The sequence below is a fragment of the Miniopterus schreibersii genome (genome assembly GCF_964146895.1).
Source record: "Miniopterus schreibersii genome assembly, chromosome: 15".
NCBI classification, from domain to species: Eukaryota; Metazoa; Chordata; class Mammalia; order Chiroptera; family Miniopteridae; genus Miniopterus; species Miniopterus schreibersii.
This window is the reverse complement of record NC_138115.1, coordinates 27,151,523-27,179,112: the sequence shown is the minus strand read 5'-3', so window position 1 is coordinate 27,179,112 and position 27,590 is coordinate 27,151,523. Positions and strand designations below refer to the sequence as shown.

The 27,590-nt window shown below is 34.7% G+C and overlaps 1 protein-coding gene across 4 annotated transcripts in view; it reads right to left on the bottom strand.

Annotated features, from left to right (window-relative positions):
- PIK3CB (phosphatidylinositol-4,5-bisphosphate 3-kinase catalytic subunit beta) overlaps window positions 1–27,590 on the bottom strand; it is a 144,944-nt gene that overhangs the window by 53,282 nt on the left and 64,072 nt on the right. For 3 of the 4 annotated variants that reach the window (XM_081160466.1, XM_081160465.1, XM_081160467.1), the window contains 5 exons: window positions 26,510–26,735; window positions 20,387–20,610; window positions 13,972–14,151; window positions 12,864–13,031; window positions 11,916–11,993 (listed from right to left, as the gene is read on the bottom strand). In XM_081160466.1, coding sequence (XP_081016592.1) covers window positions 11,916–11,993; window positions 12,864–13,031; window positions 13,972–14,151; window positions 20,387–20,610; window positions 26,510–26,735 — 876 coding nt within the window. The remainder of the gene's footprint in view (window positions 1–11,915; window positions 11,994–12,863; window positions 13,032–13,971; window positions 14,152–20,386; window positions 20,611–26,509; window positions 26,736–27,590) is intronic. The other variant, XM_081160468.1, reaches the window with a different exon arrangement.

Below are 27,590 nucleotides of genomic sequence, written 5' to 3'. Positions count from 1 at the left end.
AGCTTATCAATAAAAATTTTGACTTGTTAAAAAAGTTACTATCCTAATTTTGAGAAGATAAATACCCAATAATATCTACTTTATCTATAGATGTTAGAACGTTATTTTAAATAGTGACATAAAATTTTGAATATTGATAACATCGATTTTAAAAATTCTTATAAATATTTATAATAGATTACAATTATGAGTTTAAAACCTATTAAAATAACTAAAACTACACTATATTTGGATAAATAAAACTATAGGTTAGTAGACTATACACTTCATAATGTAACAAGGAAAGAATGGCTTACTTTAATAAATACTATTCATTAATCTAACTCCTGCAAAATAAACACAAATGGATTATATGGTCAAATATTTTTAAAACAATAAAAAGCAAATTAAAAAGAAAAACTGTTAAGAAGCTATGAATAACCAATGAAGCTGGGTGATGGGTTCATGGAAGTTGATTATACTATTCTCTATTTTTGTGTATGTTCAAAATTTTCCTTAAAAAGTTTCTTTAAACCTTAAGAAGAAAATTATTTACTTCAAATGTAGATTATTGTATATAACACAGTAAGGGTTAAAGTAATAGAGGTTACAAAAGATTACTAAAAACATTTGCAGTAAACTCTCATGCTACCAGGAATATTTATTTAAATACAGCTGATTCCCTTCAACTTCACAGGAAAGTGACTGTTCTATCTTGCTCCAACTTCCCAAGTACTTAGTTAGACCTTGCTCCTTTGCTTCTCTGCACTGGAAAAAAATCTACCTCCCCAGCCCCAAGCAGGCTATAAACTTATGCAAATCTTTTCCATAACAAACTCAAACAAAATCTTTCTCAGAATCTAACTAACCATAATCACCTATTTTCTCTACCATAATGAGAATGGTACCAGCATCTACTCAGAAACAGTCTCTTACTTTCAATACATCATGATGCCTTACATACAAGGGGAAATGATTTGTGATATAATCTGTTTTTTAAATATATCTTTATTGATTTCAGAGAGAGAAAAGGAGAGGGAGAGAGAGAGAGAGAAACATCAATGATGAAAAAGTCATTGTTCGGCTGCCTCCCGCACGCCACGTCCCCTGACAGGGATCGAGCCCGAAACCCAAGCATGTGCCCTGACCGGGAATTAAACTGAGATCTGCTGGATCATAGGTTGATGCTCAACCCCTGAGCTACGCTGGCTGAACCGTGATGTAATCTTAAATGGAAAATAACAAAATACTATATATACTCATTAAAAGCACATTCACATTTTCACCATGTGAAGAAAAGAATATGAATAAAACTAGTTTATAGTAAGTAGGGGGTAGCAAGAATATGACCTTGGATTTTATTTTATAATGTTATTTCTTAAATATTTAAAAATTAATATTCTAGAAAGTACCACATAAAATAGCTGGGTGATCTAAATTTAAGATCCTATAATACCACGGGTAGGGAACCTTTTTTCTGCCAAGGGCCATTTGGATATTTATAATATCATTTGAGAGCCATACAAAATTATCAACTTAAAAATTAGCCTGCTATATTTGGTAAAACATTTAATTGAACTTACTGAATTTCAAGTCCCACCTGCAGTTGCCCTGGCACGGCCAGACCAAATGATTTCGCAGGCTGGTATACAGACATAACAGCAAATATCCACAATCAATTCAAAACTCATTCAATTTAATAAAAGTATGGATAAAAATGGAAATTATATTTTTGGTATTATTTTTTAAAAACAACCAAGCTTTTCTCCATCTTTAAACAGACAGTTTCAAGATTGAGTTGCCATAGACATAAGCAACCGTCTTTTTAAGTCCATGTCTCTAAACTGTCTTAAATGATATTTCCTATGTTCCCCAAAATTAAATTAAAAGTCTGGGAACTTTCACTTTTAGTTTGTAAAAAATATGGTAAGAATAACTAAAAAGAACGATTTATATAACAGCACTTCTACGAAATCTTTGTATCTACCTTTATGCTATATTCAAAGCAATATTAGTATTGTGGATTTTTTTTAAATGTTTTTATTGATTTTAGAGAGAGAGGAAAAGAGATGGGGGGAGAGAGAGAGAGAGAGGGAGACAGACAGACAGACATCAATGGGCTGCCTCATGCATGCTCTCCACCAGGGATTGAGCCCAGAACCCAGGCATGTGCCCTAAGAGGAAATCAACCCGGTGACCTCTTGGTACATAGGATGATGCACAACCAAATGAGCACCACACCAGCCAGGGTGACAATATTAGTCTTTTTAACAGTTAAGGCAGAACAGAAATAAGAGAAAGAATATTGACACACAATTTCTCATTTTCATAATACTTGTTCTCTAAAGAAAAATTTTGTTGCCTATAAGAGCCATAAAACAATTATTTTCTAAGCAATTAAGAAATGGCCACATCATGAAATGCACAATAAATGGCATTTGGTGTCAGTAAAATTATATGGCAGGTAGGAAGAACAAACACAAAACCCAGATTTCTAAGTTTTTTTTTCCTCCCTAACATACCTCAGGAAGATTGAGCATCAGTTAAAGAATACACAATGGATGAGAGTTTAAATTCATCAGGAGGTTAGGAAAAGGTTCCACCACTATTGTACCAAGCATTATCTTAAAAGGAGTTCAACAGGTAGAGAAAAAAGGAAGTGCCTATTGCCTGAACAATGACAAGCTCCCCTGGCATGCCTTAAGAACCAAAAACAGCCCAGTACAGACTAAGTCACAAGGTGCTTCGGTTGGAGAGGCTAATAGCAAAGTCAGTGTCATTTAAGACTACTGAGCAGGAATATAAGTTAAACAGATAAAAGACCACTTTTTCTTCAGGGGGGAGAAATGCTTGGGTACAAGGTAAGGTATGAAAATAGAGGCAAGAGCAGAAGGAAGGCTGCTGCTGTAATTCAGGGAGAGACAGTAAAGGCTGGAACTCTGCGAGTCAGAAGGAAGAATGGAAAGTAAAGGTAGAGGTAGGATCAACCGTATGTGATCAACTGATCAGATATGATAGATAAGAGAGAGAGACAACTCTAGCTGCTTTACCAAACATAATAGTTCGACAGTAAAAGGGGTAAGAGAATGAATTGAAGATGTTAGCTATAAATTGGCTTTAGAAATGTGTATGAAAACAGAAGTTTGGAACTGAAGAGAGATCTGGGCTACAGGCAAAGGCTTGAGAATCATAAGCAAAAGTGGTATAGTTTTTTCAATTTTCTTACAAAGAAGTTGTCAGTAATTGTTTCCCAAGAACTAAAGAATACCCAGTGAAAGGAAAACACTAAGTGCTGAGGCAGGGCCCACATGCCTCCATCTAATCTCTGAGTTCCTTGACCTCAAAAGCTTTACAGTATTTCCTCTCCTTCCCCTCAGCTACAGGGTCACACAAGAAAACTCCCTTGCCCTCATTAAAGCCTCCAATTCAATGACCAACACCTTCCCCTCTTTCTGTCAGCTTTGTCTGCCTTCACCCTCCCCAAAACTCTCTGCAAGTGCCTGTCTTTCCCTTTGTCACACTCATCTGGATAAACCTAATTGCCTGCTTCTCATCCATGTCAAATGTTTTTGGAAAAAGCAGCACCATGACTTACCAATCGCAAAGGTAAAATTAGCCCAGCTGGAGTCGCTTAGCAGTTAAGCATCAACCTATGATCGTGGAGATGTTGGTTGGATTCCCAGTCAGGGCACATGCCTGGGTTGCTGCTTGGTCCCCAGCAGGGGGCATGCAGGAGGCAGCCTATCAATGACTCTCATCATTGGTATTTCTCTCTCTCTCTCCCTCTCCCTTCCTCTCTCTGAAATCAATAATATATATACATGGTAATATTATTCTTTCATCAGTGCAAGAACTATTTCTTATCTTTCCTTCACTTCTGACAACTTTCATAGCCATTTACTATCCTGTGAGATGAGCGTCCCATTCAATAAAACTATAAAAATTATTTTAAAGCCCTATTTAATCTACTTTTGTGCTCAGGTTTTCTGTTACATGAAGATAATAACATGCTCTGAAGGATACCTCCTGTCAATCTATTCTATTTAGAGCTATACAACATCTGAACAAAGAAATACTAGTTCACTATTATTTATAAGAAAAGCAAGTAATAAGGAAGATCAAATTATGCAGCCAATATAAAAACCAGAATCCAATACTTGCAAACTAGAGACAGACAGTTGTTACTAAATTATAAAGTCATAGGTGGGGCAGACAGAGGACAAGGTTGTTGGGATGAAGCTGAAGCTTGAAGAGTATTTTTCTTCCCCCAAAATGCAGGTTATTTCATACACACCTGACAATAAACAAATCTCCAATGTCAAGGTGTATAAAGAGGGAGGGCTGGTACTGTCATCTATTAACACAATTCCCACTTAGAAACTTCATGTCCATAATAAAACTACTTTAATTCTACTCTAGGCTCAGTTGATGATCAAAGTATATATACTTTGTTCTCATCTACACAACTGACTTTAAATGACCACAACAAAGTTTCTGCTGCCTAATCCTCACCCTAAACCCAGTTTTGAGTAAAAATATATATAGAATTTCTTAAAAGACACACAATATATTTATTTCTTGGGAAAGTCCAAATATTACCACTCAATTAAACATAAGCCATCACACAGCTGAGTACAGTATTCAGAGAGAATTATTTTAGTCTCTCACAGAATGATTTTTTCTGAATTGTACTGTCAATATTACATTTTAAGTGTAACCAGTGAAACATGTAAGAGACAAATATGTGAAGCATTATTTTACCTACTGTAATGATGCTGTCAATGGTGTTGGTGCTCACTTTATCACCCACTGTGTCTCCTTGATAAGGAACCATTTCTCAATTTACAGTATAGGAGGAGTTACAAACACATAAATAACTAGTCTATTTTAATCTTAGGAGATTCTGAATATTGTTACTGATCATGTTTTCTTTGCTTTGACCACTAGCTATATTTCAAGCTGAGAGCAAAATTTGTAGTCCCCATTAAGAGATTATACAGATTCTTATTACTGTATATACATACCTACTGTGAATCTTGCTCCTGACTTTTTTGGCCATTAAATATCCTCAATTTTTTTTTAAGATTTATTTTTTTAATCCTCACCCGAGGATATGTTTATTGACTTTAGAGAGAGAAGAAAGGAAAGAGAGAGATAAACATCAATGTGAGAGAGAGAAACATCGATTGGTTGCCTCCCATACACACTCTAACAGGGAATCAAACCCACAACCTAGGTATGTGCCCTGACTGGGAATCGGACCTGAGACCTTTCAGTGTATGGGATGACACTCCAACCAAAAATTTTAGGATAAAAATGATATTCAATTCTCACTCTCAGTGATCTTAAAGACTTATGAATTAACCACCTTTAGTATATAAACTATAAATACAATATAGTCAGAAAAATTAAAAATTTAAAAACTGAATTATTTTTCAACATTATTGTGATAAAGCCAAGCTACTTACAATTGCTGAGCTTAAAAACAGAGAAATACAAGCAAGCAAGAGCCCACTACACAACAATAAGTAGTATTCAATAAATATTAATATTTTTTAAAACAAAACAAAAAATGCTAGTTATAATTCTATCAACCAACTTCTGGCAAAATTCTGACATAAGGAATGAAATAAAATTATGGGTCACCTGGCTATAAAGCACACCAAAAAATCTCAAGTATGATGACTAGAAAAGTCATATACTAACTATAAACAGAAACAGTAAAAGGTGTGATCTGGAAAAGAATAACAATAAAGAATGAGTCTAACTTAGGCATGGTAACAATAAACAAAAAAAGAAACTCTGCACATTCTGAAGAAATTTGTTGAAATCTCATTCATTATCAAATAGTCAAAGTGTGATTTACTTAAGACCAAGTCATTAAGATTGTATCTGCTTGCTAAATCTCTTTAAAAGATTAAAGTTGATACATGGTTAAAAACTAAGAAGATGAAAAAATAATCTCCATTTAAAATAAAATGGAAAAAAAAAGTGTTTCAGAACTTAAAATCTTCCATGATATCAGATGTTTAAAAGGTTTGTTTTCAGAAAAAGCAGTAAGAAAAACCATTCCCTAAACTTCTATCATGTGAAATTTTGTCAAAATTGTCCCATTTCCTGATGCTTGGTCTGGATCATCTTCAAGCTTTGAAAAGTGAAGAATTTTAAAGCACAATTATGCTTGATACAGTTACACACTTTATTGTCTGACTATAGTAAACTTCCAAAGAGACACTTTTTCACAAACCCCAGAACACATGGAAAGCAAGAGAAGTAGGCTTTATAATGCAAAGGACTTGCCTCTGTGCTACAGCAAGGATGTGCCAAGCAAATACACAGACTCTATTTCTGTTCTCACCAGGAATGTCTGTGTTGGGCAAGATATGAATTTTTTTCCCGACATCAACACTTAATTTCCTTCTTGTTTGGCAATATGGCCAAAATCCACTATATTTGCTTTGAGATATTAGACACCTCCCCACCAAAAAAAGTCAGTAGCATGAATAGTAGGCTGAAATTCTCAGTTTCAGGAAGTGTATCACTTTGTAAAGAGACAGATTTGTTTTCATTTGTGGGAAAAATCATGTGCTACCTTTAACTGAAGATATTAAAATGTATTATTAATTCATTGCACAAATGTTTATTTAGAGTCTAGGCACTAAAATAAGAAGATAAAAGATTAAGATACAATTCTGCTCCTTAGATTATGTATATTTTAATAGGTTAGGAGTGCTGAGACCCATATAAGTAGGCAATGGTGTTATGATTTATGACTAATAAGTGTGATATATGGGATGTATTTGGGCTTGGAATTCTCTAAGTTTATCCTGTTTGGGGTTTACTTAGCTTCTTGAATCCGTCATAACATTTATATTTTTCTGCAACTTTGGAAAGCTCCCGGTAACAATTTCTTTAAACATTTTTTCTGAAATGTACTCTTTCTTTTCTTTCTGGGATTGAGATTACACAAATGTTAGATAGTCATAGGCTCTTGTAGCTTTTTTCTTCACTATCATGTTTCTCTCTGTTGTTCAAATTGGAAATTTTTATTGATTATTAATCTTCAACTTCACCGACTCATTCCATTCTCATTACCATTCCATCACTGAGTCCATTCAGTGAGTTCTTTAAATTAGTTATTTTATTTTTCATTTCTAAATTTTGAAAACAAGTTATACTACTCTGGGTTTCGTTTACATCCTACAGAGAAAATTAATGTTTTTTCAGGAAACCATGATTAAGTCCAGGCTGCAAGTTCCAACAAGCCTTCAATGAGCTGTGGTTCCGATACCAGTTCAGTTTTCAAATCCTTTGCAGGGGTATATGAATCTGTCCTACGTGTTCATCATACAGGGACCAGTCTGAGAACTGGGTGGTAATTTAAGGCATACTTCAGTTCTCAGAGTACGTAGGTAGTTAAGACTCAGATCCACAATGAACAGCTCAGGGATAAACATATAAGCATAAACATCTAAGCATTTAAAGGAGTTGCTTTCCCAAGCTCCTCCCACTCTGCAATCATCCAAGTATTTTTTAGTTGCCTAGGGTTCCCCTTTTCTTGTCACTCAGCCAGAAAACTGAGGCTTTATTCACCCACACTTCCTGCAACTATGCCAAACAGCAGAAGAACAGAACAGGAAGAGAGAGAATGAATGAGGAGATTACAACTCCTCTAATCAAAGAGGAAGGTTCAATTCTGCATTTTAAGCCTGTCCCCATGCTGTTGCTGCTGTCACAGCCATCACTGCTACTGTTGCCACAGGACATCTTAAAGACTGGAACAAATGAAAATAGAGAAAAGAACAGAAAACAAAAAAGAAAGGAATAAAATAGGGAGAACTTTGAGAGTTCAAGACCCCTTTCCCACAACAGCTATAACTAGAGGACTTCTTGAATGCTCTCCGGCTGCACTAACACCATCTTCTAGATTTAGGCAGTATTGAGTTCAGGCTTCCGCTGAATATAAAGATGCACACCAGAAAAATGAAATGTCACAAGGTAGGAAAAAGACTGACCAGGAAAGAAGCTGTATGCTACAGAATTCTAAGCACTCTCCCAGGGTTGAAAGACATTCAAGTGCCAGCCAGGATTTTCATTACAGACTCCAGAGAATCTTGTGCCCTGTGAAGTCTCTGGGACTGAATATACTGCATCTCATTCCTGTGATAGGTTATACTAAATGACATAGCTGACTTTAAGGAAGGGAGATTATCTTTCAGGGGCCTGACTCATGAATCCTTAAAAAAGATCAGGTTCTTCCTGGCAGTAGATTCAAAGAATGAGAAGGACTTAATGCTTGAGAAATACCCCATTTCTAGATTTAAAAACAGAGACAGCCACATGGCCAGAACCTGAAAGATGCCTCTATTAACTGAGAGCAATCCACAGCCAACAGCCAGCAAGGAAACAAGAACCTCAGTCCTACAATTGCAAGGAACTGAATTTGGCCACTAACTTGAATCATGTTGGAAGCAGATTCTTCCCCAGAGCCTTCAGGAAGGAATGTAGCCCAACTAACACCTGGATTTCAACCTTCTAAAGACAATAAGGAGAAAACTCAGCCACACCATGCCCAGCCTACTGACCAACAGAAATGTGAGCTAATAAACAGATGCTGTTTTAAGCTGCTAAGTTTTCAGTTATCTGTTACCCAGCAATAGAAAACCAAATTAAGGGGCTATTATAAACTTAATGCTAATAAATTTAACAAATTCTTCAAAAACTACCAAAACTGACACAAAAGAAAAAGAAAATCTGACTATCTATATATCCACTAAAGAGATTAAATTTCTTTTTTTTATTGTTTTTATTTTTATTTTTTTATTTTTTATTTTTAATCCTCATCAGAGAGGGGGAGGAGAAAAAGACACACACACACACACACACACACACACACACACCAATTGGTTGCCTCCTGCACCTGCCCCAATTGGGGCAGATAGCCTGCAACCGAGGTACATGCCCTTGATTGGAATGGAACCCTTCAGTCCACGGGTCAATGCTCTAACCACTGAGCAAATGGACTGGGGCAAGAAATTAAATTTCTAATTAAAAACTTTTCCACAATGAAAACTCTAGGCTTAGATGGCTTGGAGTAAATCCTATCAAATGTTTAAGGAAGAAATGATACCAATCCTACATAAACTTGTTCAGGATATTGAGGAGGGGAACGCTTCTCAACTCAATTCATAAGGCTAACATCACGATACTAAAATCAGAGAAAGACATTACAAGTGAAGAAAAGTGCAGACAAATATTCTCCATGAGTATAGACATAAAAACCTATAACAAAACAGCAATAAAACACATCAAGAAATACATAAAAAGGAGAATGTTTCAGAGACACAAGGTTGGTTTCAACATCTGAAGATCAACCAAATTAACAGATTAAAATATAAAAACCACACGATCACCTTAATAAATATAGAAAAAGCATTTGACAAAGTACAACCCTTTTTTATCCCTTTCAGGATAAACACTCTCAGCAAAGTAGGGAGAGAAGAGAATTTCTTGAATAAAGACCGTCTATGAAAAATGTACAGGTAACATTATACTTAAAGTTGTAAGACTGAAAGTTTTCCTTTAAGATTAAGCCTTGGGATATCCAAATGTTCTGAGTGTTCCTGTGAGGGTTTTTAGATAAAATAAACATTTAACTGGTAGACTGGCAAGAGCAGATTGCCTAAATGGGTAGCCCTAATTCAATCTGTTAAAGAACTAAATAGAAAAAAAAGCTGACCCTCCCCAGAGTAAGAAAGAATTCTCCCTGCCTGACTGATTTATCAGCTTTTCTGCTGCCTTCAGAGTTGAACTGAAACAACAGTTCTGCCAGGGTCTTGAGCCTGCTAGCCTTCAACAAGAACTACACAAAACCCTCTCCTGGTTCTCAAGCCTTCGGATTCAGACCAGAACTAAGTTACCAGCTCTCCTGAGTCTCCAGTTTCCCATCTAACCCTGCAGACTATGGGACTTAACCAATTTCATAATCATGTGAGCCAATTCCTTAAATAAATCTGTCTGAGTGGGCATACACACACACTACTGGTTGGTTCTGTTTGTGTCACTGAAGAATCCTGACTGGTACATCTACTCTCATCACAATTTAACATCATACTGAAGGTCCTAGCCAGAAAGAAAGTTTGAAAAGAAAGAAGTAAAGCTACATATCCTCCCCCTCCATTTTTCCTTCAGATTTCAACATTGTACTTGTGTAGCAATTAAACAGAATGGGGTGTATCCACACACAAAAAATCATGTCATAACTGCCTTAACTTTAAATTCAACTATACACCCCAATGAAAAAGAAAAAGGGTTGGTGAGGATAGACTATCTAACTAGATGGAGTGAACTAGGGGACACTTTAAATAGTACAAGTTATTAAGACCATTACTCCTCAGAACATGACCACAAACAATAGAATCAACCAAGCTTGAAATGCCTGGTGGAAGCTGGCAAAAACCTATGGAAATAAAATGTCACTGACAAAGAAATAAAATGTAATACTTAAAAAACTAAAGCAGGTAGCAAAGGCTTCTTTGGTCTTCTTTAGGAAAAAATAAAATAGAAGACAGTAGAAAATTTAGTAACTGCAGGAGAATTAAATAACACAAATTACCTACAGAAGACAAACACAATAAATTACGAATGGGAAGAACAAGTAGGAATTCCCATTTTTACAATGTAAATTACACATCTATACATACAAATCACGAAACAAAATCATATACACATACATAATACTCCACATTACTTGAGGATAGATTTGCCTATATATGATTTCTGCCTTTAGGAATATAATACCCAACGAACTCTAGTGAATATTTATAACTGTCCAAGATGTATTATAAAGTAAATAAATCAAGTTGTAGAATAATGCATACAGTATCATACCTTTTGAACAAACCAACCAATCAACAAAATAAACACAACCAAAACCCACTTGATCCCCAAACCATACGTTTATATATTTATATAAATATAGAAGTCACTCACAATGCTGGTTATATATGATAATAAAAAGATAGGAGAGATCAGTATAACTTTTTCTCTAATCATGTTTGGATTTTTTTACCTGCTGCACAATGTTATACCTTTACAATTGGAAAATAATAAGAAAAAATTAAATTAAAGGAAAAAATACAATTACCACTAAAATGGAAAACAAAGGCTAAATGGCATAAGCACACTCATTAAAAATTCAAATCTAGCTAAGAATATAAGAACAAAAAACCCCTTATTTTAATGAGAGCTACCCAAAGAATCTTTAATGTCCATTTATAAAAGCAAGCTATTGGCAATCTTTAGCAAGGTGCTTCCTGAATATACTGTCATGCCAGCAAACATCTCAAACTAACTGAATCTCTTTCTTGGATCACAAAACTATTCATTAATTTCCTGCCAAGCAAAATAGGGGAAAATGCACGCTTTATACTTTGAGACAAAATGCCTTGTTAAGTCTTCACTTAATTGTATGGGGTTGTGCAATAAATCTCTATGTGTTAACAACTTGTGGTCTATAATGTAGTCATCTGTTTGCTTCCAGGAAATGGTATTACATTTTCTGTGTTCAGCAACTTTAAAAGAAAAAAGGGCTGGTGCGGCTCTAAGCAAGGCTGAGACAGAAGAGTAAGCTTACATACAAACATGTGACCTATGATTTCAACCTAAATTTCACTTGCTAAATTCCTGATCTAAAGCAACTTCTTTTATATAATATATACTGGAAAATACCAATCTACCCATTATATCTCCAACTATTTAAAGAATAATTTAAAACAAAAATTCCTAATTATCTTATAATAAATTGCCATATTCTATCTCATAGAATTGACCAATATTGGTAAAACTTAATTTCCAATGTGACATTCATTGAGCATATCAGTGAGTTACTTAAGTAATGGAATAGATGACAAATTGAAATCTTAGCAAGTACTCACCTTTACAGTTTCTTCTGTGTTAAGTTTATTTCCCTTAACCAAGACAATTTGGAAAGGACTGTTATTTTCCCAAACATGCTGTAAAAGAATGAAATAAATACCAAGTATTTTAATTAAAGACATGGATACTTTACGCCAACAATGAAATCATCTCATCAATTTTCATGTCCATGGCAAAATAATGAAAATAGACCTCTAACAACTGAAAGTCACATATATTAAACATCATAACCACTAGCATTTAGTTCTCATGTTAAAACACATGGAGTATTCCAATACTGCTAAGAGATTCACTAAACTAAACATCATAAACAAATACTATTAAAAGCTTTGAATAAATTAAGAGTTGACCACTTAAATTAATATATAGATAATATCTTAATCATACAATTTGTTAAGACTGAGTAACTATTTAAAAAATATTAACTGTTCCCATGAACACAAACTTAAAATTTGCTTTATATAAATGTATTACATTCTGGAAAAAATGGTACCTTTGATACATTTGAAGTCTAAAAGAATTCAATAAAACAGGCAAATTATACCACAACACTATCATAGCTAAGCTGAAAGAAATGAAATATATTAGTAAATCAACTATTTCCGCACGTCTAACTTTTCTACCACAGTGTCTCAAATTACTCACTGAAGTACTATGCTCAGCTCTAATCTTAAAAAGTCTCTAATTTAATGGCATTTTTCTTTGGCACCAAAAAAACAAAGAAAATATAAATGGCATATTTACATTGATATGTAGCATGAGTATAGAAAAACAATAGTAACTAGAGAGATAATTATTATAAATGGTGACGGATTTTGGCAAATATGCACTGGTTTTCACAGAAGGAGAAGTGAGAGAGAGAAAAAAAGGTGTGTGAGACTTAAGCACACAACTTAACAAAATCACATGCCTTTTGGGGTTGCCAAAAGTTCACACATGAAACTTACAGAAATAATTCGTTTCTTTGGTGGTAAAGGAAGAGGAAGGTTAGATGAATTTCGATTTATGGCAGCCTCTATGGCAATCATTTCCTGTTCATACATCTTTTTGATCTTGCAACATTCCACAAGTATAAAATGGGGCAAGGTCCTGTTCATAACACAGTTCCGGATATACTAACAGTGGCAAGAAACAATAAGGTAAGGAAGGATATTTAAGCAAATAACTTAAATCAGTAGAAAAATAAAATTCAGCTGAACACTGTATCAAAATGCCTATGAGAAAATATATCTTAATCAATTTGATGTCAAGAATGAGAAATTAAAATCACAACATAAAAAAACTACCAATAACTGAACATATAAGTACATAAGAACTGAGCTAGACACTTCTTATGCATTACAGCTAATCTTCATAAAAACTCTGTAAGAGTATTATCTCTCATTTAATAGATTAAAGAACAAAAATCAGAAGGGCTGTTACACATCTAGTATCTTTAAGACCTGAATTTAAATCCAACTGCCTGACTGGGGATCGAGCTGGCCATTTGCTTAAAAATGGTTAAGATGTGCCCGGCCAGGCTTGGCTCAACGGTTGAGCATCGACCTAGGGTCCAGGACATCTCGGTTTGATTCTGGTCAGGGCACATGCCTGGGTTGCGGGCTGGGTCCCCAGTCAGGGGCTTGCAGGAGGCAGCCAATCAGTGACGACTCTCTCATCATTGATGTTTCTATCTCTCTCCTTCTCCCTTCCTCTCTCTGAAATCAATAAAGATATATTTTAAAAAAAAGAATTTGTAATGCTGTAGGAAATTATGACACTGAAACAATCAAAAAAGCAGAATGCAAACATTTTAGACAGATACACATAAATATATAATCATTATGCCAAATATATATATAACCTGAGTAAAATGACAAAAACATGCCAAAATGTTAACAATGCTAACTCAGAGGTAGGTAGATATGGCTATAATGTAATTGTGTATATAATTTCTGTAGGTTCCAAATGTTCTACTATAGTTAACATACTTTTTTTTACCAGAAATTTAAACTGTCAAATTGTTAAATATATAGGCACACATTTCTCTGGTAAACTGATACTTAATACACATACCTGGAACTGGATTAGCGGGTGATCGCCAAACACATATTCTACTCTCCCGCTGATTTGCAACACGTAGTCATAGGGACTGATTTCATCCTCCTTCCCGTGAATAGTCAAACGTTTCTGGATTGCCAATTCATTTACTTTGATAGGATTCATATTAGGAGACACTTGAAAGCTAAACACATCCTAAAGAGGGGGGTAGAAAAAGAAACAATTTTACATCTCTGCTAAAAAACAAACACTCTTTACATTTGTACTTATTACTACATTAAGATAGCCATACATAATATTTACATATGTATATCCTTTACATTTACTATTTCAGTAAATTTTCCTATTGGCTAAATATAATGGGTCCATGTCAGTAATGTTAAGATTTCTGATAATTTGCAATTCATCTTACACTATACAGAATGCCACAGTTTCCACAGGTCAGATAAATACTTAAAGTTTACTAATATTTAACTAAAATTTATCATCAGGCAGTTTATCACATATATTTCCCAGTGAATATCCTTCTCTTAAAAAGTTAATCAAATATCCCATAGTTGTTCAAATTCAGTCTGTATTTAAAAACAGAATTATAATATTGTTGCTAGAAAGAAGAGATCTGTACTTTATACCAACTGAACCATAAATTAACAATTGTTTGATTTTATAAACATGTAAAAAGAAACAAAGAAATTTTAATTAGTGAAAAATGAAGATATAATTGCGATAGAATATTATTAAACTTAAATCCCAAAGGTAGAGATATTAAAGATTATTTAATACCTGAATCCTCCCATAATCCAGCAAAATCATTTCCCACCAAATGATCATATGTCAAAGATCTAAGAAAGCTCACTATCTCCCAAGGCAGCCAACTGCTACTCTGGACACCTATGATTATTAGAAAATTCTCTACACTGACCTGAAATAGATTTTGAAGTATTTTCCACCAAATTAATTTATATCACCTCCCTTTTCCACAGGTATCTCAAATGCAAACTTTTAAACTTAAACCTGCTGGGTCTTCCAATCTATGTTCTCCAATATTTTTACCCTTCCCTCTTACATTTTCCTATAAGCTGGTGCCATGTGCATCATAGCATCATCCAGAGAGTCACTTGGTAAGTCATAAAACTCCCCTACTACCTCACTTCCCATACATACAAATGATTACCTTCTCTCCATCTCCAGTAACACTATTCTACTTCAATGACTCTTTACATCTCTCCTAAAGAACAAGATAGTATTTGATCTATCTCTTCCACTATCCACTTCAAAACTAACCCTCACCCAGCTTAGAAAGTAATCTATCTTTAAAAGAAGAGAAGCAAAGAGATATGATAGTTTTTTTAACATAATACAAATTTCCATAACTGTCAAAAGCAGTGGTACACAAATAGAACTTTAATAATAAAAATGTGTGCTGTACAATACAATAACCACTAGCCACAACTGGCTCGATATGTGGTTACTATGAAGAACCAAATTTTTAAATAAAATTACACATGTGGCTAGTGACTACTGTATTCAATAGCACAGGTCTGAATGATAAAGACCAGGTTCCTTAATATAATTATTCTATGATGCCCACCTACTCTCTATTTCATACATAAACTCTTCAGAAATACAAAACTAAAGGACAATCTCATGATCAGAGAGCAAGAAGCTGCAGAAAACAGAACTGGGCTTGAAAAACTTCAGGTATTAAAATTAACAATCAGAAAATAATCAAGTATGATTAATGTTTTTCAAGAATTAAAGCAACTTGGAAATGAATAAAGATCAAGTATATCTGAGGAAGAGTAAAAGAGAACTCCAAGGAATAAAATATGTTAAGTAAAATTTAAAATTCAATAAAAAGGAAAAGTGGAAAATTTAAAGAGATTTAAAAGACTGATAATATCAAGTGTTGGGAAAGATGTGGGAAAACCAAACTCTAAAAATACTACTGGTAGGAATGTATGAAGAGCTACTTGAGGGCATCTCTTAAAAACTGATTATATACATACACCTGACTCACCAATTCTGTTCCTAGATATATATATGCAATAGAAATACATAAATCAGCATTATTCTATGTAGCATCAATGTTAAACTTGATATGCTCTATGTGTATATACATATGCCATACGAAAAATGAGGAAATCTAAACATGATTAGAATGAGGATAAAAAGTGAGCAAAACAGAACAAACAAAACAAAGAATGAAAAGATAAGCCAGCCCTGGCCAGGTAGCTAAGTTGGTTTGAGCGTAATCCCAATATACCAAGGTTGCGGGTTCAATCTCCGGGGAAGGCACATATGAGAATCGACCAATGAATGCATAAATAAGTTGAACAACAAAATCAGTGTCTGTCTGTCTGTCTCTCATATAAATAAAAATTTAAAAATTAAAAAAGATAAGCCACATATTCAGAGAATACATTTGCAGCAGACATTAATGACTAGCCCCAAAACATCAAGAAATTCTATCAATAAAATTAAAAAAACAATAAAAAAATAGACAAAATAAACCCAACAGAAACACAACTGTGTCATAAGTATGTGAAAAGAGATTCATCCTGCCCAGCCAGGCATGGCTCAGCAGTTGAGCATCGACCTAGGATCCAGGAGATTGCAGTTCAATTCCCGGTCAGGGCACATGCCTAGGTTGCAGGCTTGATCCCCAGTTGGGGGCGTGCGGGAGGCAGTCGATCAATGATTCTCTCTCATCATTGATACTTCAATTCTCTCTCTATCTCCCTTCCTCACTCTCTGAAATCAATAAAGATTTTTTAATTTTTTTTAAGGGATTCATCCTCATCAGCTTTAAGGGAGATGAGATCAAGACAACAAAGAAATTTATATAATGGAACTATATACCAAGGACTCCAATCTTTTCTCCAGAGGCCTCCTTAATCCCTTAATGATTAAATACATGTCTTCTAAAGATTACTGGTGTGTCATCATCACCCTTGTTAATTTTCTCCATATAAACTGTTAATTGGACATACTTGGTCAGAATTCAACTTGACTGGTTTTTCCTATATTTCAAGCAGTTTTCCAAGGTGACTTTCATACACTTCACAAAATATTACATTTTTTATAAGACTTGTAATGTTCCTCAGTGATCAATTTGTTATATCAGCGATTTTCAACCTTTCTCATTTCATGGCACACATAAACTAATTACTAAAATTCTGCGGCACACCAAAAAATGCCTTTGAGGTTTATCCATGTGGTTGTATCTATCAGTAGTTTACTCCCTTTTATTTGTTGGTAGTAGTCCATTGTGTAGATGTACCACATTCTGTTTATCTATTCACCAGTTAAGGGACATTTGGTTTGTTTCTAGTTTTTCTCTATTATGAACAAAGTTGTTTAAATATTTGCAAAAAACAAAAAACCCCCACAACATTATATTTTTTGCTGATCTGTCAAAAAAAACCCACAAAAGTGTAATTTTGATTCATTTACACCAGATGGCTATTGTTTTGTTGGCTTTTGTCATTTTTTATCTGACAATTTAAGGGAAAAGAGGTCAGTGCCCCTGACTCAATAGTCAGGTACTGAATGTTTTAAAAATTCTTGGGAAACACCAGTTGAAAACTCACTGTGCTATATATTGCCCCACGTTTACAAACAGCTATAGATGAGAGACTATCCAACAAAGACAGTGAGCAAATGGGTAGGAACAGACACTTCTGTTCAGCAGGGAGGAAAACAACTCATTAGTGACTAAATCTATATCATGACAACTGTGGTTATTCAGATAATGACACCTCAGGAGAGAAAATACTTATTCTTGATAGTTTTACTCTACATGCTTCACTGTTTCTCACATTTCTGCCTATGCTTCTGATATCTGGAATTACCAAAAAACATACTCTTCATTTCCTTTACCACCTTTATTCTTTCCCCCCATGCCCCAACATGCAAGAACTATTTCTAATTACATGTGCCCCTCCCTTTATTGATAGAATTATTTCATATACCTCAGGCTGGCAGAGGTAAAAAATAAGAGTAAAAGGGCTGCTCAAGTTCATTATTCTTTACAAATTATAATTCTTGAAATTAAAAATAATGTACCTGTGATCTGGCAGCTGGGACCATTGTTCTGTAAAATTGAGAAATAATAGTTCCATTTTTCATATATATATATATATATATATAGAGAGAGAGAGAGAGAGAGAGAGAGAGAGAAGGTTTTTATCGGTTTTAGATAGAGAGGAAGGGCGAGGAAGAGAGAAACATCGATCATTTGCACGCATCCCAACCCAGAATTGAACCCACAACCTGGGCATGTGCCCTGACCGGGCATGGAACTGGTGACCTTTTGGTACTCAGAACAACACTCAACCAACTGAGCCACACCAACTGAGCATCCACGATTATATTTATCTTGCTTTGTAAGAGCCATGTTCTACAGCAATGATGGTAAAATGGCCAAATGAGAATTTTATAGAAATGGGAGGGACAAGAGAAAATGCTTATATTATGATTGCCAGCCGTTCTTGATTCTGATATTGTCATTTCTGTATTTTTGGTGGTAAATGTTTACTCATTTAAGAAATAGTGTTGTTAATAAATGATGGTTTGGCTGGTCTTACTTGCCAAAATAAAAAGCTTTAAACTCTGTATGACTTCCCAAAATTCTTTAATAACTTAATAATTTTACTGCTCTATATAAACCAATAGTCTAGGGGCTTTTTTCCCCCATCACTGGGGAAATATACAGCCAGAAGAAAAGAAGACTAAGGAGAGATATGATAGCTACATTTCTACTATCTGAATATCTGGGATGTAGAATCAAGGGAAGACTGAATGGATACTTATGCAAAACAGGAAAGTATAACCAGATACACAGAAGTCACAGAGGAGAGTTTGATTTTTAAAATTATTTTTAATTTGAAATTTAAATTTGGTCTTGCCCACACTGACAATGTGCTGCTTCCAGGAGGCAGAGTGCTCCCTCTAGCACTGAATGTATTTGGTCAGAGATACAGGTTAAAAAGATGGTGAAAAAAATTATTATATTATATAAAGAGTCTTGACTACATGATCTCTAAACTCCTTTCCCCACTAAATTCTATGACTGCTTGGAATCCAGTAAGATTTCCCAATATCTCCATTCCTTATCTAACTTCAAACACTTTTCACATATTTTGTCACGATGATTACATTAAAATTTGTGTCCAGTAGAGATTTGACCCATGTGTAATGAAATTCAGACTGTTTTCAAGTTAAATTCTAGTGTTCTCAACTTAAATTCTCACCACCTTTTATCAGTAAAATTCCCTATTCCAGATCTTTCAACACTACAGAATTCCCTAAATGGTAATTTAAATTTGATTTTGATACCTCAAGATATCCAAATCTTGACTCAAACTGAACTTCAGTCTCCACATATCTGAGGACAGAGTGACAAATGGTTTTTGTTCCCTAGACAAACTTGCTTTGTAAAATGCCAGAAGGCAGGATCCTTCTCTCACATTTGTCTTAATAAATACTTAGTAACATGTTGTTTGAAAAGAGGCAAGGACTGGATAAAACTAGAAACACCAGAATAAAATCCTGGCTCTACCACTGGCCAGTTATGAGGCCCAGCATAAATGGGGAGAAAATAACAACACTTTATAGAGTTGTTGTGAGAAGTGGCAAATATACTAAAAATTCCTTTCGTAGTTCCTGGCACAGTATCAGTGCTCAATATAGAATGGCTACAGGTCATGGTTTTTGTCATTATCATAGTAATTGAAGAACAAAACAAACTATCTTTCAACTCCTACCCTAATTCTCAGGCCAGATCCTAGATGATAAAATGACAATACTTGATACAAAGGTAGTAGCATAATCCAGTTAGTAAAATTGCTCTGAATATTCAGATACAGATTAACTGTACATACACTCATTGTAATGCCCAATTCCATATTAGTACTTAATTCACATATTCACAAATACAAGAATATGAGGGGGAAAAGTCATTTGGTCAAACCTTTCATTGTATAGACAAAATTCATGAGAAAATAAAATATCTACACTAAAGAAGATTATCTAGACAGGAGTTAGCAAACATTTTCTGTAAAGGACCAGGCTTTGATGACATGTATCTTTTTGTACATATTCTTTCTTTCTTTTCTTTTCTACATCCTTTTAAAATTCTTTGCTTTTTTAGGTCTCATTAAAAATAAAAACACACTCAAAAACAGTACAGTTGGCTGACCCCAATCCAGACTAACAGACCATTGCATCAAAAAAATCATATGTGAGCAAAGGATGTGCCATTTCAGATTATTACTATAATCCTAAATATATTTCCATCCTAAATCTAACAAGGTTCTTTATAATAGTGTCTGCTAGGCAAGTAAGAGCCTCCTCTGAGACTGGAGCTGTATTGAGGTAAAAGTAACAGATTTATTACAAAATATTTATTAAAATACTGCTACATTACCTGACAATTTTCAAAATGAACAGCCACAATGAGCTTTCCTCCATAAAGTTTATCTTCTAAGTTTTCAAGGAGGGATGGATCATGCTCCGGTGGATATGTTTGCTTTAGCCAGTCCATCCAAGACAATCCCACAAGTGACTGAATCTTTTCCTCACTGAATTTCCGCATTTTTATTCGGAATTCATTCACTTCAGGATCCTTCAAGGCATCAAATTCATGCAGACCTAAACACATTTTTTAAAGGTATCATTTTGAATAGCTAATAATAAATAAAGAGAATATAAAATATATTCAACAAAAACTTATTTGGATAATTGGTTTTTACCAAGCAAACAAAATTGGGAAGGAAAATATTATACAAAATCAATGAATAGCCTGATGAAATACTAAAAGTTATGTATAGAAGACAATTATAAAATTGGATTTCTAAAGAACACAAACCTGAAACTTTATAAAGAAATGTAGCTGGTTACCATTTTTATAGAGATAATTATCGGTTTTACAAAGATCACTGAAATTCACAGTACACATTTTAAAACACATTTTAAGAGATTCATAGTTTTTTGTGAAAACTAAGTCACAGGATACAAAATTAAAATTAAGAAATCAGTTGCAATTTTATACACTCATAATAAGTTATCAGAAAGAGAAATTAAAAATACAATCGCACTTACAATTACATCAAAAAGAATAAAATACCTAGGAATAAATTTAACCAAGAAGGTAAAAGACCTGCATTCAGAAAACTGTAAGACACTGAAGAAGATACAAATAAATGGAAGGATAAACCATGCTCATGGAGAGGAAGAATTAACATAATTGAAATATCCATACTACCTAAAGTAATCTACAGATTCAATGCAATCCCTATCAAAATACCAGTGGCATTTTTCACAGAACTAGAACAAATTATCCTAAAATTTATATGGAATCACAAAAGACTCTGAATAGACAAAGCAGTCTTGAGAAAGAGACCAAAATTGGAGTATGTAGAGAAAAGGGAACCCTCATGAACTATTGGAGAGATTGTAAATCGGTGCAGCCACTACGGAAACCACTATGGAGGTTGCTCAAAAAGTTAAAAACAGAGCCCTGGCTGGTGTGGCTCAGTTGGTTGGAAGGTCATCCTATACTCCAAAGGGTCTTGGATTCAACTCCCAGTCAGGCAAGGCACATACCCAGGTTTCCAGTTGGATCCCTGGGGTAGGAGTGGGAGGCAACCAATCAATGTTTCTCTCCTCCCCCCCCCCCCCCTTCTCCCTTCCTCTCTCTCTAAAACCAATGGAAACATATCCTTGGTGAGGATTTTTTTTAAGTTAAAAATAGAACTACCTTATGACTCAGCAATTCCACTTCTGGATATTTATCCAAAGAAATCCAAAGCACTGATTCCAAAAGATATATGTATCCCTATGCTAATTACATATTATTTACAATAGCCAAGATATGAAGGCAACCTGTATCCATACAGAGATAAATGGATAAAGAAGATGTGGTACATATATACAATGGAATATTACTCAGTCATAAAAAAGAATAAAGTCTTACCATTTGTGATGACACGGACGGATCTAGAGTGTATTACACTAAGTGAAATAAGTCAGACAGAGAAAGAAAAATACCATTTCATTTATATATGGAATCTAAGAAACAAAATAAATGAACAAAACAGAAACAAACTCACAGAGAACAAATAAATTGTCATCAGATGGGAGGGGGGACAGGGAGAAGGGGGGGGAATGAATGTTAAAGAGACTAAGTATAAAGTCATGGTTATAAAAATAGTCACAGGGATGTATAGTACAGTATTGGGAATAAAGTCAATAATAATGTAATAACTATGTATGGTGTCCGGTACTAGGCTAATCAGGGTGAGCACTTTGTGAGGTACACAAATGTCTAATCACTATGTTGTACACCTAAAACTAATATAATATTGTGTGTCAACTATAACTGGACAATTAACATTTTTTAATACAAATCTGATCGTGTTACTCCTCTACTTAAATCCCTTCAACAGCTTCCCAAGTGCTCTTAGGAGTACATCTCTACTTTTTATATGCTCTGAAGTTGCTTGTCTCTCTGGTCTTCCTGCTTGTCCTAGCTGTCTCCCTAAACAAATCATAATCAATTTATTGTATTCTTCAAATAGGCTATCCTTCACACAGGCCATTCCCTATTACTTTTCCATCTTCTAACTTCTTTTACTTGCTCAATTCCTAATTAGCAGTGGAAGTTCAGTTTAGATGTATGTTCTCTAAGGGGCAGTCCCTGATTCACCCAGTTGATTTAAGTGACTCTCCTTGACTTACAGCAGTTTACACATTGTATTTAATTGTCTGTTTACTGATCCATATTTCCCACAGGATCATGAGCTCAAAGCAAACAAAGACAACATCACCCAAGTTCACTGCTGTAGTCCCAAGTATAAACACTCAGCAAATTGCAATTAAACTATAATTGCTACTTGTTGGTAAATTTTGAAATATATCATAAATAAGGAACTTAGTTCACATAACTGTTAGAATCAACTAAAAAGTACAGATTTCTTTACTTCATCCCAGACTCACTGAATCCCAATCTCTAAGAATCTGCTATTTAAAAAAAAAAGTGTGTGTGTGTGTGTGTGTGTGTGTGTGTGTGTGTGTTTATTGATTTTACTAGGGGAGAGAAAGAAACATCAATAAGAGAGAAACATCCATGGGCTGCCTCCTGCACATCCCCTACTGGGGATGGAGCCAGCAACCCTGGCAAGTGGCCTGACCAGGAACCGCACAGGCGACCTCTCCGTGCATGGGACTATGCTCAAACAACTGATTCACACAGGCCAGAGCAAGAACTGCTTTTTAACAAACTGATGAACCTTGGATTTGGGAACCACTACAAAGATCTCTTAAGAATAGAAACTGTTGCCCGGCCAGGCGTGGCTCAGCGGTTAAGCATCGACCTAGGATCCAGGCGATCAGGGTTAGATTCCCGGTCAGACAGAGCACATGCCCGGGTTGCGGGCTGCAGCCGATCAATGACTCTCTCATCATTGATGTTTCTATCTCTCTCTTGCCTTCTCCTTTCCTCTCTCTGAAATCAATAAAGAGATATAAAAAAAAAAGAATAGAAACTGCCAAAAATAAGAAGTTAAGCTAAGTAATTTAGTTTTAAACCTAGTTAATTTCCTACGTGTCTTCCAGTAAGAAATTGTGATAGCCAAGCTTAAATTTTAAGATAAGGCTACTATATAGTTTACAATCAAATATTTTTTTAATATTAAAAAAGGTATTGAGCAAACTATCTCTTTGTACTAAATATATTGTTAAAATCCAGCAGATTATATGTTTCCTTCACTTTAAGATACGCTATGATAGGTCAAGGGAAATAAGGGAATTTTCAAATGCTTTTTTAGTATGCTGATAAAATTGCTCTGATCAAGATTTACTACTGAGTGTTTGGAGAAATTAATTCAAGGGTGACATGTACCTTCACTACAGACAATAATCAGAACCCCAAACAGCTGCTCTATAAATAATAATTTAGAATTAAACATAGAAAATAAAATGATCAGGCACATCATATTTAAGAGAAGGTATTTTTAGACCCATTAGGCAGTTATGTCTGTAAAGGTTCTATTGTTTTCTTTGGGGAGGAGGAGGCAGCAAACTTGTTCCTGAAGTTAAACTGAAATAATTGTTTATTGTTTTCCCAGGAGGCATGACCTCACCAAGCCCCGGTCGTAGTCATGAAATACAAATCAACAACTACCAAAATCTACTTCTTAGGTATTTAAAGTGAAAATTCACTCTAAAATATTAAAAGACTTACTCAACTTCCTAAACAAATGTTAACATTTAAATTTGTGTATATGACCAAAACACCAGTTTTTCCAGAGATGCCCAAGATCTAAAGTACAATTTACAAATAGTTAAGTGTTTATAAACTGCTTAATTTAACACAGTAAAACACTTTTTACATTCAAATTGCAAGGAACACTGCAAAAAAAATTACACAATAAGCTTTATGATTCTGAGTGAAATATAATACATTGTTTATGGAAAGAGAAATTCAATTCGTGTGTGTGTGTGTGTGTGTGTGTGTGTGTGTATGTGTATAAAATATCCCTGTGCTGCCCGGCCGGGCGTGGCTCAGCGGTTGAGCATCGACCTAGGATCCAGGCGATCCGGGTTTGATTCCCCGTCAGGGCACATGCCCAAGTTGTGGGCTGCAGCTGATCAATGACTCTCAAATCATTGATGTTTCTATGTCCCTCTCTCCCTCTCCTTTCCTCTCTCTGAAATCAATAAAGATATATTTTTTAAAAATTAAAAAAAATAAAATATCCCTGTGCTGTGTAGTAAGGTAAAGTTAGGTTTGCCAAATTTAAAAAAAGAAAAATGGCATGCCCAATTCTGTTTCAATTCTAGGTAAACAATGAATAGCGATTTTTTAGCATAAGTATATCCTATGTAATATTTGGATCTCCCATATTTTTATTTACTAAATTTGGCAAGCTTGGGTAGAGGTAATGGTAGCTAATAAATCTGTATGTTTTGGAAATCAAGACCAGAAGAGAGCAGAGTGATCTAAGCTTTGAAAAGATTGTAAATTTGAAAAAGATACCTGTATTCTGAAGAAAGTTAGCTATGTCTGTGGTGCTAACCTTTTGGATTACCAAATACTTTAGCTACATCAAAAAATTATCAGTGGAGTCCAGCTGGGGTGGCCCAGTGGTTGCACTGACCCATGAACCAAGAGGTCACAGGTTCAATTCTCAGTCAGGGCACGTGCCTGGGTGGGGGCATGGAGGAGGCAGCCAATAGATGTTTCTATCTCTCAATCCCTCTCCTTCTCTCTAAAATCAATAATAATAAAAAATACACGTGTGTGTGGGTGTATATATATATATATATATATAAAATCAGTAGACAGTATTATCCTAGATGATAAAAGACTATAAACAATTTTTAATTCTTTCTACTTTTCCATATATTTGTCAATTCAAATTAAGGAAAAACTTTTTCTAATGGAGAAAAATTAAAAACCTATAAAAATCTTTGGAGCATCAGAAAATAGAAATGAATGCTTTCTACTGAGTCTATTAATATATGAGAAAAAAACTGGTATATAATTATACATCTATTTAATGGGAGAAAAATTATTGTCAAAATCAAACTAGCTATCCTCTGAAGTAATCAAACATTTTTAAAGAACAGGGTGTCATTGAGTAAATCAACAGGATTCTGTTCTGAACTCAAAGGGAAGAGTTCAGTCTCACAATATAACCATTGGCTAGCCTGAATTACCTTAGGTCAGGATCAAAGAATACTATCTTAAATAGGATGGTTCTTAGAGGGGATGGTATTATATTATCCTCTAACAGTAAATTTGACCAATACAGGTAGCCATCCAGATCCAATAACTTCCAATGGCTCTTTTTGGTTCTGTATTTAAACTTCAAGCCTTCTCCTCAATAAACCCTTATAGTACCTACTTCAAGTTAGTACATTGTCTAAGGCAGGATACTGATAGTATACACTGGCCTCTGAGACACCTACGATTACTACAGAAGAGAGGCTCCTCCATGGTTTTTTTGTTACTAACAGTTCTCCCTGCAATTAATTTGCAAGGAATAATATAGACATGCTGTATCTAGACTCAGTACAAAAGTAACTTCTTAAAGATAATTTTAGTTATGGAGTAAAATTTGTCAATAATAATGGGTTACTTATAGAAACTTATCAGCTTAAAGTCTCCACTGGCGTAGAGAGTTGTATATAAATTATGTTCATACTGTAGGGGCAGTTCACTATCTCTTAGAAAGGGGCTTCTCAAATTATCTAAGGCAAAGGAACAATATTTTTCTTTCCAATCTGTCAAAAAACAGTATTTTTATAAAATAAAAAGAAGTCACTAGAAAAGAAAAAAATATACAAAACATAAGCCCATGGATATTGTAGCACTATCGCATTGCTAGAGGAGTTTCTAAACATTTACCCCTGATTTCTGTACTTGCCTCAGTAACTGGTAACAATGTACAGACCAGCATTGGTTCATCAACCACACTTTGCAAAGCAATGTCTTAGATAGTAAAAAAACATGTTAAGAATTCATACTAAAAATTTTTGTAATTACCTTTTCCTATAAGGACTCCAATTTTTGAGTCTAATTTTTCCCCTGGGTCACAGCTTCTTGTCACTAATTTGAGAACTGGAAGAAAAGGTCTGACATCACAGAGTCTTCTTGTTTCATCTTCAAGCTCCTCATATACAGCAGTTTGATTCACACATGCAAACATATAGGAGTCAATTTCCATAAGGAGGTTAAACATTGGGTAATTGTGAATCTGTGTCCACAACATCTACAGGAAAAAAAATCATAAAGACATTTTCTGAAATGGCACTGGCTCAAGTGCACAAAGACATATCTACAAGGATGTTCACTGTAGCACTGTTTGCAAAACTCAAAAACTGAGGTCAAGACAAATATTTGACAATAAGGGATTGGTTAAATTATAGAACACTAAAGAACTATGAATATAAAACAGAAATACACTAAACATGGAAAGCTTTCAAAGATATACTCATTTTTGTAAAGTAATATAATCCCATAATACACAAAAAATACACTCGTATAAACAAAATCATTAAAGTGAATATCTATGAAGACTAAGAATCAATGTAGACTTCCATATTTAACATTCCTGTGAACAAAAATAACTTCTAATTCGGAAAAAAAATAGAAATTTTAAACTATATATCATCACCCCCATGAAAATGTGTATTATTTTTGTCCTGAATTCTTTTCTATTCACTAGGGGTCTCTCTTTATTAACACTACCCTGTCAGGATGAACACAGTCTAGTCAATCTCTCTTCAGCTCTCCCTGTCTCTGGATGAGATCATATAAAAAATCACCATACAGCCAGGTGTGGCTCAGTGGTTGAGAGCATCAATCTATGATCCAAAAGATCAAGGTCCAATTCCCAGTCAGGGTATAGCACTATGATTTCCATTTTAATTTTGGCATTATTGAGATGTCTTTTTCTTATTAATTAGTAAGCTTTACATATTCAGGACCAGGACTGGCTAAATAACTTGCAGGGCCCAAGGTAAAATAAAAAAAGCAGGGCCAGCCTGGCTGGGCGTGGCTCAGCAGTTGAGCATCGACCTAGGATCCAGGAGATTGAGGTTCAATTTCTGGTCAGGGCACATGC